Source organism: Oncorhynchus nerka, linkage group LG28 (assembly GCF_034236695.1).
Source record: "Oncorhynchus nerka isolate Pitt River linkage group LG28, Oner_Uvic_2.0, whole genome shotgun sequence".
In the NCBI taxonomy this organism is placed as follows: Eukaryota; Metazoa; Chordata; class Actinopteri; order Salmoniformes; family Salmonidae; genus Oncorhynchus; species Oncorhynchus nerka.
In genome coordinates this window covers 58,604,604-58,621,094 of record NC_088423.1, presented here as the reverse complement: position 1 = coordinate 58,621,094, position 16,491 = coordinate 58,604,604, and the positions used below count along the sequence as shown (strand labels likewise).

General features: G+C 43.9%; 1 protein-coding gene across 1 annotated transcript in view; it reads right to left on the bottom strand.

Moving 5' to 3' along the window:
- The window catches only part of LOC115113446 (protein kinase C-binding protein NELL1), a 481,860-nt gene that overhangs the window by 43,946 nt on the left and 421,423 nt on the right, over positions 1 to 16,491 (bottom strand). Inside the window, exon 15 of the mRNA XM_029641098.2 lies at positions 3,846 to 3,941. Within this exon, the coding sequence (XP_029496958.1) occupies positions 3,846 to 3,941 (96 nt within the window). The remainder of the gene's footprint in view (positions 1 to 3,845; positions 3,942 to 16,491) is intronic.

Here is a 16,491-nt window from a genome sequence, read left to right as displayed (position 1 = left end):
CAACGAGCGATGGAAAGGAGCAACTATCACTGCCAGGCCATCCTGTGTTCATCAGGCCAGTCAATTTTGCATTTCTGCAGGATTTTTGAGCATGTCAAATTTCTTATGGCATTTGGCCCCAAAAAAAGTGACTTTTGACTTCCTATGAAATCATATTGCAAATGGACAAATCATATTCCTTATGCACAAGTAAAACATTTTTTTTATGATAATAAAATTTTACAAAAGCATATTCATACAGTTCTTACACATGATTAATTGACATAAAATCGAAAAAATTTCGGAAAACGGTCCAGAAAGCACTTTAAGGGGTGATAAGTTTGACATAAAAATCATTTTTTCAAACTTTTGCTTTTGGATGTTGACTTGGGTTACATTTCCAATATGAAAAACCAAGGTGGAACTCAACCTGTTGGATTTTTAAAGTGTTACAACTGGCAATTGCCATATGGCATTTGCAATACACTTTGCATGAATCAACGCCGAATTGGGTGGTATTGGACAATGTGTATATGGTTTGTCCGATGCCAATGACTTCCCATTCATTTTTGTCCAATTCAGGGGGGTATTCCCTTACTAGAGGAAGCACACTTACAGTTGTTTGGTTTGGAACACAACCCTGCATCCCGCCATTACACAATTACTACTGTTTACGCAATCCCAAAATGGTCCATTAAAAATCGCAATCTAGGTCATGTTGGCATGATTTGAAAGCCTGTTCTATTGCTTACATGACTAGCTAAGTTATAAAATAGGATCTTACAGTGTTTGGCTTTGACAAGGCAATTCAGAGAAACAGACCGTAATTTTGGAGCGCATAGAAAGGAGTGATTTTTTAACAATAAACATAGGTTCATTCTGATCAAAACAACCCAGGGTATGACGACATGTAATCTTGTAACTGTACATCAAACATAGTGATCTTAAAAGCTGACAATGTATATGCGTTTTATGATTCGGATATGTGAAGTGCATGTGGCTTGCTTGTATGACATCAAAGTGGTATTTTTTATAATCCTGAACGTCTTGTCTTTCAAAAATACATTTGGTCATCTTAATTTACAGTGACTATGATCAGACAACAAAAAATATGCAAAGTTACCCAATTAGCGGGAGGGATGGGGACAACTTCTTGTCGGGATTGGTGTTCAAGCTCAGAACGACTGTCAGTCAAAAACCATACAGTGCAAAGCCAGAACTCTAACGCATGTCTGGTATGACCTACGTATGTACAGCCACTATGACCTACGTATGTACAACCACTATGTTCCATTTTAGGTGGAGATGCTTAATGTGAGTCTGGAAGGAGAGTTTACAGTCTAACCAGACGGAAGAAGTCTGTTGAAGCCCCCTCGGACGGTTAGGTCGGCAACACATTTCCATAACAGACTGACCAAGTGAATCCAGGTAAAAGCTATGCTCCCTTATTGATATCAGCTGTTAAACCCTCTTTAATCAGTGTAGATGAATGGGAGGAGACAGGTTAAAGAAGCATTTTTAAGCCTTTAGACAATTGAGACATGGATTGTTAAGTGTGGCATTCAGAGGGTGAACAGGCAAGAGAAAATATTTAAGTGCCTTTGAAAGGGGTATGGTAGTAGGAGCCAGGCGCACCAGTTTGAGTATGTCAAGAACAGCACCGCTGCTGTTTTTTTTAATGCTCAACAGTCTCCCATGTGTATCAAGAATGCTCCATTCAAAAGACAACCAGTCAACTGCCGAAAGCATTGGAGTCAACATGGGCCAGCATCTCTGTGGAATGCTTTCAACACCTTGTAGTGTCCAAATTGAAGCTGTTCTGATGGCAAAATGGAGTGCAACTCAGTATTAGGAAGGTGTTTTGTACACTCAGTGTATGTAATGCATTGTCATTCAAAGTTTAAAGATAACATATTTACTTTGCAAACCATACAAAAACCATGTCTCTGTTGCTAACAAACAGTCATGGGTGGTAACTACAATTCTCTAGAAAACAACTCTGGGAAATATGCAAATAAAAAGTTGAGAGTTCACCCAACCTAAAATTCAAAGTTGAGTGAACATACAATTCGACTTCAGAATGTACAGTTGAAGTCGGAAGTTTACATACACTTAGGCTGGAGTCATTAAAACTTGTTTTTCAACCACTCCACACGTTTCTTGTTGACAAACTATAGTTTTGGCAAGTCGGTTAGGATATCTACTTTGTGCATAACACAAGTCATTTTTACAACAATTGTTTACAGACAGATTATTTCACTTATAATTCACTGTATCACAAATCCAGTGGGTCAGAAGTTAACATACACTAAGTTGACTGTGCCTTTAAACAGCTTGGAAAATTCCAGAAAATGATGCCATGGCTTTAGAAGCTTCTGATAGGCTAATTGACATAATTTGAGTGTACCTGTGGATGTATTTCAAGGTCTAACTTCAAACTCAGTGCCTCTTTGCTTGACATCATGGGAAAATCAAAATAAATCAGCCAAGACCCCGGAAAAAAATTGTAGACCTACACAAGTCTGGCTCATCATCAACGCCTGAAGGTATCACGTCCATCTGTACAAACAATAGCATGCAAGTATAAACACCAAGAGACCACGCAGCATCATACCGCTCAGGAAGGAGGCGCGTTCTGTCTCCTAGACATTTGGTGCGAAAAGTGCAAATCAATCCCAAAACAACAGCAAAGGACCTTGTGAAGATGCTGGAGGAGACAGGTACAAAAGTATCTATAGTCACAGTAAAACGAGTCCTATATCGACAAAACCTGAAAGGCCGCTCAGCAAGGAAGAAGCCACTGCTCCAAAACCGCCATAAAAAAGCCGGACTACAATTTGCATCTGCACATGGGGACAAAGATCATACTTTTCTGGTCTGATGAAACAAAAATAGAACTGTTTGGCCATAATCACCATTGTATGTTTCGAGGAAAAATGGGGAGGGTTACAAGCCGAAGAACACCATCCCAACCATGAAGCACGGGGGTGGCAGCATCATGTTGTGGGGGTGCTTTGCATCAGGAGGGACTGGGGCACTTCACAAAATAGATGGCATCATTAGTAATTGAAAATGATGTGGATAATTGAAGCAACCTCTCAAGACATCAGTCACGAAGTTAAAGCTTGGTCGCAAATGGGTCTTCCAAATGGACAATGATCCCAAGCATACTTCCAAAGTTGTGGCAAAATGGCTTAAGGACAACAAAGTCAAGGTATTGGAGAGCCCTGACCTCAATCTTATAGAAAATTTGTGGGCAGAACTGAAAAAGCGTGTGCGAGCAAGGAGGCCTACAAACCTGACTCAGTTACTCCAGCACTGTTAGGAGGAATGGGCCAACATTCACCCAAATTATTGTGGGAAGCTTGTGGACAGCTACCCAAAATGTTTGACCCAAGTTAAACAATTTAAAGGCAATGCTACCCAATACTAATTGAGTGTATGTAAACTTCTGACCCACTGGGAATGTGATGAAAGAAATAAAATATTAAATAAATAATTCTCTCTTCTATTATTCTGACATTTCACATTCTTAAAACAAAAAGTGGTGATCCTAACTGACCTAAGACAGGGAATTGTTACTAGGATTAAATGTCAGGAATTGTGAAAAACTGAGTTTAAATGTATTTGGCTAAGTTGTATGTAAAACTTCCGACTTCAACTTTATGTAGGTTCAGCTATATGCCCAAATGTTGAGCAAACTCACAAACCTATTGCAGCTGGTTGCCTTACACTTACAGTTGTACATTGAGTCAACTTCAATGCCATTTTGTTGAGCAGACTTACAATCCTATTGCATCTGGTTGCCATACAATTGTACATTCAATCAACATATATTTTTTAACAGTGTGGTACTACAGTCATACCTGTCTCACAGTGACGTCCCGTAAAGCCTGAGGGGCAGATGCAGGTGTTGGGCGACACACAGGTACCTCCGCTCCTACACCCCTCCTCGCAGAATGCTGGAAAGAGAGAGAGACAGACAAAGTAGAGAGAGAGACAGACAAAGTAGAGAGAGACAGAAAGAGAAGCAGTGAGAGAAAGTGAGAAAAGGGAGAAAAACAGGGAGAAACAGCCAGTGCAAGAGTTTAATTCTCACACATCAATATCACAAACACAATCCTACTCCTACTGTTCTATTTAACAGCTTTGGTTTTTGTGGCTCAAATGACCAGTCCCTCACTGTGCATTACGTCCACCACACACAACCGTATTCTCAAACTTTAAATGGGTAAGAAGCCCGGCTCGCCGGCTTGGCCCTGGGCATGGAATGTGAGCCGACTAGTGGGCCACTTTTGCTAAGCAGAACTGCCGCACGCAAGCACAGGTGTAAACCCATTCTAAAAATATTGCCCTCCAGCATTTTCCAAGGTCACCATAACTCTCCATGGGGAGGAATAGTTTTAAGTTCTATGCATTATCAGTAAGGGGTGAGACAGGGCTTTGTGGCTCCCACTTTGTGTGTGTGTTGTCATGTATGTGTGTGAGAGAAAACGTGTCTGTGTGTGCGCATGTGCATCATGTGTGTGTGGATGTGATCTTCACAACCCCCCAGGTGATGGATTGCAAAGCACAATGTGAAACTAACTGTGACTTGTGCTGTGATTGTACAAGACGTGATCGCTCGTTCTCATTTTTGTATGGTTGGCCTTAGTAGAAAAGTTTGACAGTGTGCAGGTCTCCATTTCTTTCAGTTAGTGTAATTAATGACATGATTTTAAGGATGAGTCTAAATTGGCAAAACACTTTATTTATATTTTCTTTATTTAACTAGGCAAGTCAGTTAAGAACAAATTCTTATTTTCAATGATGGCCTAGGAACAGTGGGTTAACTGCCTGTTCAGGGGCAGAACGACAGATGTGTACCTTGTCAGCTCAGTGATTTGAACTTGCAACCTTTCGGCTGCTAGCCCAACGCTCTAACCACTAGACTACCCTGCCCCCCAAGTGTTGTATGTGTGTATTACTGTGTGTGTGTGTGTGTGTGTGTGTGTTCAGAGGCCAACACACACAACACAAACACATAAGTCCAATAAACATCCATTTGCTCACATAATGATCTCACCGGTCTCGGTATAAAAGCGTGCTAAATATACAAACTGATACATAAGTGCAATAAATAACCATGCAGCACCGTGCCAAAACCCATTAGTGCTGTTAATTTGACTGGATCCCCTTATAAAGAAGTTATTTCAGGCACCTCATTAGGAGCCTGATTGTACTAATACACCTCACAATTAAAGAATGAATTAGACAATATAAGTGTATCTTCTTCTCTAATTATCATTTTATTGCAATCAGCATAAAGGATAAAGGGGGTGTAAGGGAGAGATTCTCCTCCACAGCAGCTCCAGTGGCCTTCAGCTCAACCATCCCACTGCCTAACTGAGACTGTTGCTGATTCACTACTTTTGGAGACATTCTTATAACCACAAATTGGCTATTTGACTTTCGATTAGAGTCCAAGATTGCCTTCCAGCACCGGGTGGTAAAGGAATCATCCCGGCTCCTTGTTAACTGGCCCGTTCATGCTTGTTGAGCATCCAAGGATCCATTGGATCGGGATGCGGGAACATCGAAGACGGTGTGCTAAAAGAAATTCCTGTAATTTCAAGTTCCTCCAAATCCACCAAATGAATAACAGCATTCCACGCTAGGAAATTGAATTGACTTAATTAGTGCTGGGATGACTGTCGCACATCCCTTTAATGTGCTGTATTAAGGGATCATCAGCCCTCTTCATAACGATCCTTCTCTAATTGGGGGCACAAATCTCATTAGGGGGACGAACGGAGCGAGCAAAGCCAAGCGTGACCGACTCCTCTGTTCAAATAAAATATGTCAGAGGAGAGCAGGGAGAGCATAGTCACATGTTCCTGGATACATTATCATGAATACAGTCATCAGTGCTAATAGAGGCGGTCATTTAGATAATGGACGTTAAGCACCTTACTCTGAGCCTACATGCTTTGGCAGGTGACACCTCAGTAGCGGTGTTGTCAGGAGGAGACCTACATGGTCTGAATACCTACAGTTATTTTTTTTTAATCCGTTATTTTACCAGGTAAGTTGACTGAGAACACATTCTCATTTGCAGGGGAGAGGAGGGGGATTAATGAGCCAATTGTAAACTGGGGATTATTAGGTGACCATGATGGTTTGAGGGCCAGTTGGGGAATTTAGCCAGGACACTGGGGTTAACACCCCTACTCTTACGATAAGTGCCATGGGATCGTTAATGACCTCAGAGAGTCAGGACACCTGTTTAACATCCCATCCGAAAGACAGGACCCTACACAGGGCAGTGTCCCCAATCACTGCCCTGGGGCATTGGGATATTTTTTTAGACCAGAGGAAAGAGTGCCTCCTACTGGCCCTCCAACACCACTTCCAGCCACATCTGGTCTCCCATCCAGAAACTGACCAGGACCAACCCTGCTTAGCTTCAAAAGCAAGCCAGCAGTGGTATGCAGGGTGGTATGCTGATGGATACCAGTCAAATGTATGGATACACCTAGTCATTCAAGGGTTTTTCTTTATTTGTACTATTTTCTGCATGGTAAAATAACTACAAAACTATGAAATAACACATATGGAATAAATAATCTAGTAAGCAAAAAAAGTGTTAAACAAATCAAAATATATTTTCTATTTGAGATTCTTCAAAGTAGCCACCCTTTGCCTTGATGACAGCTTTGCAAACTATTGGCATTCTCTCAATCAGTCACCTGGAATGCATTTCAATTGAATTTCAGGTGTGCCTTTGTAACAGTACTCTTCTTGCGTTGTGTACAATCAGTCATCGACACGGAACTCCAATATGTAGCAACAGTCATGTAGCTTTATTCTGATAGGAACGACACGAAATTGCACGTCTCACCGTCCAACGCTGCACTCACGCACGCTGGTTTGGTGCTTGTTCACTGGGACGATTCTAACTGGAACATCCCCCCTCGTAAGCAAGCTACGCAAACCAGCCAATAAGATGCCACGTTGAGTAGGTGAAGGCAAGACAAACTCAAACCAAAAACCCATTGGCTTAACAATAAAGTGGCAAGGGGAATCACCAATATAACCCTGTTACACTCCCCCCTACTGAATTCCACTTGCCAAGAAAAATAACAAAATACAAAACGGCACTGTGTAAACATACCAGATACAGAGACACTCAACATATGTACAGAATAATCCAGAAAAAAAATATACTACCCAATAGAGAAAACTAAAAGGTAAAGCTGTGTATATCAAGAATGCAGACCCTGCTTTAAATCAGTCACTAAATATTCCAGTCATTAGACTATTCTCCTTGAGAATTAGAGTGAAAAGCGGTTGATCAATCCCCTTAGCCCTCATAGGTAAACATTCCTGTCACATGTTAAGTACACTCAGTGACTTTAAAACATCCAAGTAATAAAATAAACCACCATAAGAGACTTTATCATATGTCACATTACCATCCTGCAACCTCTAATCATGGTCACAATGATGTAAAAGCAAAACAAATAAAAGATGTCAATACCATTGACCCTCTATTCACATATTTAACCTTCAAGAGCTAACTTTCTGCTGATTCATAATCTCAATCAGTCTTGACACTGGTTTAAATAGCCTTCCTGCCCTTGACCTAATATGACCCCGACTACCTTCAACTGCATAAGGGGTAACAGGGGTACTGTTGCAATAGTGTGTCCGTCAACACAGTCAGTACGTAACTGATCATGTAAGGAATGGTCCGCGTTTGGTAGGTCAGTACGGTTATCGTAATCAGACTGGTCAATTAGCTCACTCACTACACTGTTACAATCTCGGTCAGATTCGTGAAGACTCTCTGATCGAGGCAGACCTTCCAGCTGCAGTATATCATCCCCGGAATCCAAAGGTGGAATATCCTGAGCATCCAAGGATCGCACATCACCCTCCAGGCTTGTGTCACCTGTTCCTTCAGAAGACAACTCTGACACCCACACTCTGGTTCTGTACTCAGCACCATCATCCACTGCAGTGTCCATGGCAGTTGAGACCACAAGGCTGTCATTCATGTCCTCAGACTCTGTTAATCCAGACATGTCTGTTCCCTCCTCAACAGCAGCATGGCGAAGAGGAAGAAAGTTGACTGGCATTATCAGGTTGCGATGTACCGTCTTCTCCCTTCCAGTGGAGCTGTTATGAATCTTAAAAGTGTGACTGTCAGCATTCAATCCAGTGACAAGGTAGACAGTATCCTCCCAACGGTCAGCGAGCTTCCGCTTTCCCCGCTCCCCCTTGTTAGCCAGCAATACTCGATCCCCAATCTCCACTGGTGATCCTCTGACTCTTCTGTCATAAAGGTCAGCATGCCTCTTCAACTGCTTCGCTGCAGATGCCTGTGCTGCATTCATGGCTTCTTTCAGATCTCTCCTCAAAGACTGAACAAACTGGTCATAGTCGACAACTTCTGGGTTCTCTATGACAGAGCCAAAGACTATGTCAACAGGCAGTCTTGGCGTCCTCCCAAACATTAGCAGGAAAGGGGCAAAACCTGTGGTCTCGTGGATTGTACAATTGTATGCAAACGTAAGGGACTTCAGCGCCTGAGGCCATCTGTGCTTTGCTCTCATTGGCAGGGCCCGGATCATGTTTCCCAAAGTCCTATTCATCCTTTCACAGGACCCGTTCCCCATCGGATGGTACGGCGTGGTGTGAGACTATTGAAGCGCTCTCAAAGTTGGCTCCCTGGTCTGAATGTATACGGCGAGGCATCCCGTAGACACAGAAATAGTTGTTCCACAACTGATGAGCTACTGACTTAGCAGACTGGTTCGGACACAAGAAGGCATGAGCTAATTTGGTGAAGTGGTCAGTAACAACGAGCACATCCAAGGATTTGTTTGAAGAATCTTCTGCAGACCAGAAGTCTATGCACACTAGTTCAAGAGGCTCAGTTGTTATTATGCTCTCAAGAGGAGCTCTTGCTTCCGGATCAGGAGTCTTGCTCACCACGCATCTCCTGCAGCACTTCACATAAGCTTTTACCTCCCTCTCCAGGCCATGTCAGGTAGACTGTTCTCTGTTGGCCCTGGTGGCCAGCTTCATCATGGACACCCTTCAACACCATTGCTTTCATGGAGGCTGGAACCACATACACATACATTTTCCTCTTTGTAACCACATTCTTCGAAATACGATACAGTACACCAATCTTCATGGTCAACTTGTCCCAACTTCTGAGAAGACACAAAACCTCAACACTCTCATGGGCAAGCTCTCTCCGGGATGGTCTTCTCCCCCTTTCAACATAGAAGATGACTTTGCTGATCACGTTGTCATCACGCTGCTTACTCATCAGTAGGTCGTGTGGCAGAACATCGACATCGGTCTGCTCTGATGGCATAACAGCCTGTGGGAGCTGTGGCAACAGCAGTGCATGTGAGCCCACTTCACCCACCCAGTACCTGTGTGAATGAAGAACAGCTGCAACTTCATGTCTTGATAAAGCACCAGATGGGGGGGTCAACAGTAGCCTGACAGCTAATGACCACTTCGTTGGAGTCAGAGGCTTTGTCAAAGGGGTGGCTGGACCAGTAAACACATCTTGCACTTTGTCTGTGCGCACAGCGTCGGCTTCAGCTAGTAAGGTCTCGTACGGGACCCTTGTCAGGCGATGGAGTGCACTGGGTCGTACGAAGGGCTCTCTGCTCAAAGCATCTGCAACAACATTTATTTTTCCAGGGATGTACTTAATGTCAAACTCGTACGGTGCCAGCTTGGCGACCCATCTCTGTTCACAAGCATCAAGCTTTGCTTTGGTCAGAATGTATGTCAAGGGATTATTATCCGTCCATACTGTGAACTGCTTTCCCCGTAACCAGTGGTGGAACTTGTCACAGATAGCCCATTTCATGGCAAAGAACTCGAGCCTGTGCGCAGGATACCTCGACTGTGCATAACTGAGGGACTTGCTCGCGAAGGCTATAGGTCTCGCTGTAGCTCCCGGTTCCTGCACCTGAGATAGCACAGCACCTAAGCCATTGCTGGATGCATCCACCGAGAGTAGAAAGGGTTTTTCGAAGTTGGGGTGGGCCAACAAAACCTGGTCCAGTAAGGCTTGCTTTAGCTGGAATAAGGCCTGTCTGCATTCTGTTGTCCAGTCGGCAGCCGTCAACTTCCTGACAGGTGAGCTTCGCTTCATTTCCAGCGTGGAGCCTTGTGTCCAGTAGTCAATCCAAAGAGAGGCTTTGCAATGGTCGAGCAACCTTCAATGAACTGTTGATAATACACCACCATCCCAAGGAATGACCTCAATTTCTTCTGAGATGGAATGTCAGTGCCATCTTTCATCAGATCGGCTTCTGTTACTCCTGTAATGGCCCTCACCTTCTCAGGGTCTGTAGCTACACCATCCGCACTAATGATATGCCCCAGAAACTTCACAGACCTCTGCAGAAAGTTACATTTTTTTGGCGTCAACTTCAGGTTGTGAGCCTTGAGACGCTCAAAAACCATTTCCAGGCGCTGTATAGCCAGATCTTCAGTGGGCGCATAGACCAAGACATCGTCAAGGTAACACAGCAGGCTAAGAAAGTTCTGATCCCCAAAGATGTTTAGCATCATCCTCATAAAGGTTGACGGACTATTACATAACCCTTGTGGCATTCGATTGTATTCGTACAATCCAAATGGGGACGTAAAAGCTGTGAATCTCCGGTCATCCTCATGCACTTCCACATTGTAGTAGCCAGAGGTAAGGTCCATTGTCGAGAAAAAGGCATTTCCACCTAACGCAGCCAGCGCGTCAGCCTGGTGAGGGAGTGGGTGGGCGTCTTTGATGGTGCGAGCATTGAGCAAGCGAAAATCAGTACAGAGTCTCAGGTCTCCAGACTTCTTCCATACAAGGACAAGGGGAGAGGCGAACTCACTACTAGACTTCCTTATGATATCACGTTCTTCCATCTCATTCAATGCTTGTTTGAGCTTCTCATAATTATTTGGTGAAAGGCGTCGGTAGGGCATCCGAAAGGGTTTCTCATCACTCACAAGTTGAATGCGGTGAAGACATCCGGAAGCTTTTCCACAATCCAACTTGTGCCTGGAAAAAATAGACTGGTACTCAGCTATGAGCTGGATGAGTTTCTTCTTACCAGCAGGAGACGCTTGACAGGAGAAGACATCAACATCAGTCAAACCTAAGTCACGTAAGACCTCAGGATCGCTTGAACTGTCAGGTCCGTCAGTATCGTGAAGTTGGCTGGAACCGTCAGTCAGTGTCAAGTCATCTTGGCAGTCAGTGAGTATATCAGCCGTTCTCTGCACTTGCTGCTGTAAAGCTGCTGATGAACCATCATTCACACCCGAACAGTCAAAGTCCTCTAGAGCCATGCAAGGAAAGACATCGGCTAGAGTGGCATTTCGTCTCAATGTGACTGTCTTCTGAGAAGGGTTTATCACTCTAACAGGGAGCCACCCATCCCCCCGCAATAGAGCTACTATCCTCCCTACCAGTATTGACCTTGGTGTTGACCTTGAACTGATGGGCTCAATGACAACAGCACTGCCAGCTGATAGATTCGGAGTGTTTCGTAGTCTGCCCCAGACTAAGTGCTCCTGCATAGGCTCTAGAGTCACAGCCCCTTTTAGTCTCACAGTTCCAACTTTGTCAGGTACTTCACTGTCTCTCCATCTCTCCACATTAGCCATAATATCGATTAGCTTGCTCTCCTCACCCCCGTCACACACAGGAGTATAAACCCTCTTCCAGAGATCTCCATCCGTCTTCAGGTAGCGAATCAAGTGCTTTAGGAGATTGCTGCCCAAGATGAGGTCATCACTCTGGCCTTCAACCACCAGTGTAGGCACAGCAACTCTACATCCGTACACCTCCATCTCCAGCTCACATACTCCCAAAGGCCTCGTCTTCAACCCACCACAACCAACCAAGACTACCTCTGTAGGACTCAATGATGGACTTTTCAACACTCCTTGCATGCAACAGTTCAGGTAAGACCCTAGAGCTCAAGGTACAAGCCATGGATCCACTGTCAAGCATAGCTCTCACTTCCACTTCTCCTCCTATTAACACCTTGGCATAGAATAAATCATCATACGGGGAACGTCTCTGTGTGTTCTGCATTATGATACTCTTCTCAGTCTCCATTTCGTCACAAACACTTTTATATACAGACTCCAAATCAACAGCTCTCACTGATGGGGACTCTACAAAAGGCCCAACACTCTCCCCTTCTACATGCAGGCCTACTAGTTTTCCGGAAGCTGAGCAGTGATTACTGTAGGGACTCCACTAGCTGTGCTCAGAGCTGTGGCCTTGGGCCACTGAGAGCGTGCGTGGCCAGCTACATGACAAAGGAAGCAGAGGTGATTGGCCCTGCAGTGAAAGTAAGTATCATGTCCAGCATCCCCGCACACGTTACATGGCCCATTAGACTTCACTTTGCTCCTATTCTCTTTTTGGAACTTATGGTCAGACTGTTGTGGCCTCTGCTCCAGCACACGCTCCAGCATTGCAAGGATACGTTCCATCAGCTCAGCTGAGCCCTGAATAGGGGCTGGGTAAGGCAACGTATTGGGTACTTCCATGTGGGTTCTCACAGCAGGCACGGTGATCGGCATGACAGCGCCAACTTCCTGCTTCATTGTTGCGATGGCTGGGGTCAACTTCGATATGTGAGAGTACCTCCGCTCCCTCCTGTATTCATCCAGCCTCTCATGAACATCTGCAGCAGTCCACTGCTGTAATGGCTTGCACTTAAAGATAAGCGACAGTTCAGCATTAGGGCAATGTCTGATGAACATGACTGTGAGCTCACAAGATGGGTCTTCAACACTTTTTTTCTGACTCTTTAGACAATCTTCAGCAACCTCCATAGCCCTGCTCAGTCTGAGCCAATATTCAAATGGTTGTTCATCAGTCAGAGGTAATGTGGCATAAAAGTCAGCAAGGGGCATGCTTGAAAAAACAGTGTCACTAAAATGTTGTTTCAGTATGTCAAAGATGGGACTCGGGCCTTTAGATAAATCAATGGAGGGATTGCTGCGTATGCCAACTTTAACAACATCGCGGGCCCTTCCCATAAGCCTGCCCATAACCTCAACTGCTTGGTCCATCACAGACACGCCCCTCTCACGCATGTAAACCATTACCATATCCTCCCACTCATGCACTGTGCACTTTTCAGAGCCATCCCCCCGAAAGTACACCGGTTCCCTGATATCAGACTTCAATACCAGGTTCAGGCCTGACACATCCATACCCCTCGAGCTGCATACACTCCCCATAACATTGTCCCCAACTTGTCCAACATTTGCCTTTGACTCCAAACAGGAGGCAATGTTCTCCCCAATGGAATGACCAATCTGCTGTACTATGTCTGCTATGAAATCCATGGAGACCTCCCCACTCCCTGTATTTGGCAACACTCTTTCATACACATCCTTGGGCATGTCCATGGGTAAACTATCATCAAAACCCCCCAGTTTGGGCATAGGTGTAGAAGTAACTGGAATTTTGGCTGAACCCCTACCAACAGATGGTGACAGATTAAATGACAGGAAACCCCTACCTCTCCCAACACCTTCCATTTTAACAATGAGAAACCAACACCCTAATAAAAATGTAAATAGCAAAACATGTGTATATATATATTTTTTAAACCTCACATCAAAATCTAACCTATCTAGTACACTGGTAAAACTCAGCCTACTTATTTCAGATATACATTAGAATTGCAATTAAACAAGTAACACAAAAGTTATCCTTTATCTGTGAAGAGCCTCAGCCAGAGAAATCAGCAATTGCGATAATAAAACTTTAGTGGCGCCATCTTGTGGCGAAATGTGATATCGCCAAACTGCACCAGCAACGTCTTATCTGATTCTTCAACAGCAACCATGGCGAAGTTCTGAGATGGAAAACCAGCGAAGGATGATCCGATCCAGAAGAACGGTCACGGCACCACTGTAACAGTACTCTTCTTGCGTTGTGTACAATCAGTCATCGACACGGAACTCCAATATGTAGCACCAGTCATGTAGCTTTATTCTGATAGGAACGACACAAAATTGCACGTCATGCAATGCACGTCTCACCATCCAACGCTGCACTCACGCACGCTGGTTTGGTGCTTGTTCACTGGGACGATTCTAACTGGAACATCCCCCCTCGTAAGCAAGCTACGCAAACCAGCCAATAAGATGCCACGTTGAGTAGGTGAAGGCAAGACAAACTCAAACCAAAAACCCATTGGCTTAACAATAAAGTGGCAAGGGGAATCACCAATATAACCCTGTTACACCTTGTTAAAAGTTAATTTGTGGAATTTCATAATGCATTTGAGGCAATCAGTTGTGTTGTGATAAGGTAGGGGTGGTATACAGAAGATAGCCCTATTTGGTAAAAGACCAGTCCATATTATGACAAGAACAGCTCATATAAGCAAAGAGAAACGTCAGTCCATCATTACTTTAAGACATGAAGGTCAGCCAATATGAAACATTTCAAGAACGTTGAAAGTTTCTTCAAGTGCAGTCGCAAAAAAACATCAAGCGCTATGCCGAAACTAGCTCTTATGAGCACCACCACAGGAAAGGAAGACCAGGAGTTACCTCTGCTGCAGAGGATAAGTTCATTAGAGTTAACTGCACCTCAGATTGAATCCCAAATAAATGCTTCACAGACACATCTCAACATCAACTGTTCAGAGGAGACTGAGTGAATCAGGCCTTCATGGTCGAATTGCTGCAAAGTAACCACTACTAAAGGACACCAATCATAAGAAGGGACTTGCTTGGGCCAAGAAACACCAGCAATGGACATTAGACTGTTGGTTCAATGAGTCCAAATTAGATTTTTGGTTCCAACCGCCGTGTCTTTATGAGATGCAGAGTAGGTGAATGGATGCTCTCCGCATGTGCGGTTCCCACTGTGAAGCATGGAGGAGGAGGTATGATGGTGCTTTGCTAGTGACACCGTCTATGATTTATTTAGAATTCAAGGCACACTTAACCAGCATGGCTACCACAGCATTTCTGCAGTATTGCGCCATGCCACTTTGCGCTTAGTGGGGCTATCATTTGTTTTCAACAGGACAATGACCCAAAGCACACCTCCAGGCTGTGTAAGGGATATTTGACCAAGCAGGAGAGTGATGGAGTGCTGCATCAGATGACCTGGCCTCCACAATTACGCGATAGTTACAGTGAAGCATACAAAGACATTCTAGACGATTCTGTGCTTCAAACTTTGTGGCAACACTTTGGGGAAGGCCCTTTAATGTTTCAGCATGATAATGCCCCCGTGCACAAAGCGAGGTCCATACAGAAAGGATTTGTTGAGATCAGTGTGGAAGAACTTCACTGGCCTACATAGAGCCCTGACCTCAACCCCATCGAATACCTTTGGTATGAATTGGAACGCCGACTGTCGGCCTATTTGCCCAGCATCAGTGCCCGACCTCACCAATGTGTGGCTAAATGGAAGCAAGTCCCCGCAGCAATGTTCCAACATCTAGTGTTAATGCCCATGATTTTGGAATGAGATTTTTGACAAGCAGGTGTCCCACATACTTTTGGTCATGCAGTGTATTTGATTTAGAATTTTAATTAAGACCCCCTTGAAGTATCAAAATAAAATACTGTATGTAAAAACTGTATTTGGCCTTACTGCTATTACCCCATACAAACGTATAGGACAACAGACTCGCTACATGGAACAACACCCCCCCACCCAAAAAAAAGGAAGTTCGTTCTGAAGTGTCTATCCTATATCTGAGAGACAAAAGAAAGATCAGGAAACATTTAAGTATTTAACCCATTAATTTTTAAAACTTTTATAAATTTATTCAAATGCTATGGGGGGACATTCAGATGAGTCTTGTGAGGCCTGTCGGCATCCTAGAGCAAAACAACTGACATGTATGTGTTCGTGAGAGTCTCATCTTTCCACAGAGAGGACATAATATGCCAAACTGTTTGGACACGAAAGACAATTTTGTGAGAAGACCAATTTTCGGGTTGTCACATGGTGTGACAAATACAGATCTAACTCTGTCACCTTTCACTGGAGACGCAGAAGTGTGATTTAAGTGGATATCTCTAGCTTAAACTGGCGGCATCATACGAGACGACCGGGTCAAATCGGTCCTATGTTGTAAAATTTGAAATTGTGTTTTTTGCATTGGATAAAAGTAGAGACTCAGAGCTCCAAAACGGTATAACATACACTACAGTTGAGGAACAATGGGAAAGTAACTTTGCTTTGAAAGTTGATAAACTTGTAAACTCACTTTTGAGAAAATGGCCTTTGAATGTTTTGGTACTACTACTGGAGAGCTCTTTGTCTACACCCATTCAGCATTGTTAAGCATTTTACAAATCTGACATGTTGGTTAGATTCACAACGAGTGTAGCTTTAATTGAGTATCTTGCGTGTGTGTTTTAATGAAAGTTTGAGTTTTATCGAAAACTATAGGTGGCGCTCTGAAATTTCCGCTGATTTGGTTCCTGTACAGGAACAGTCATCCG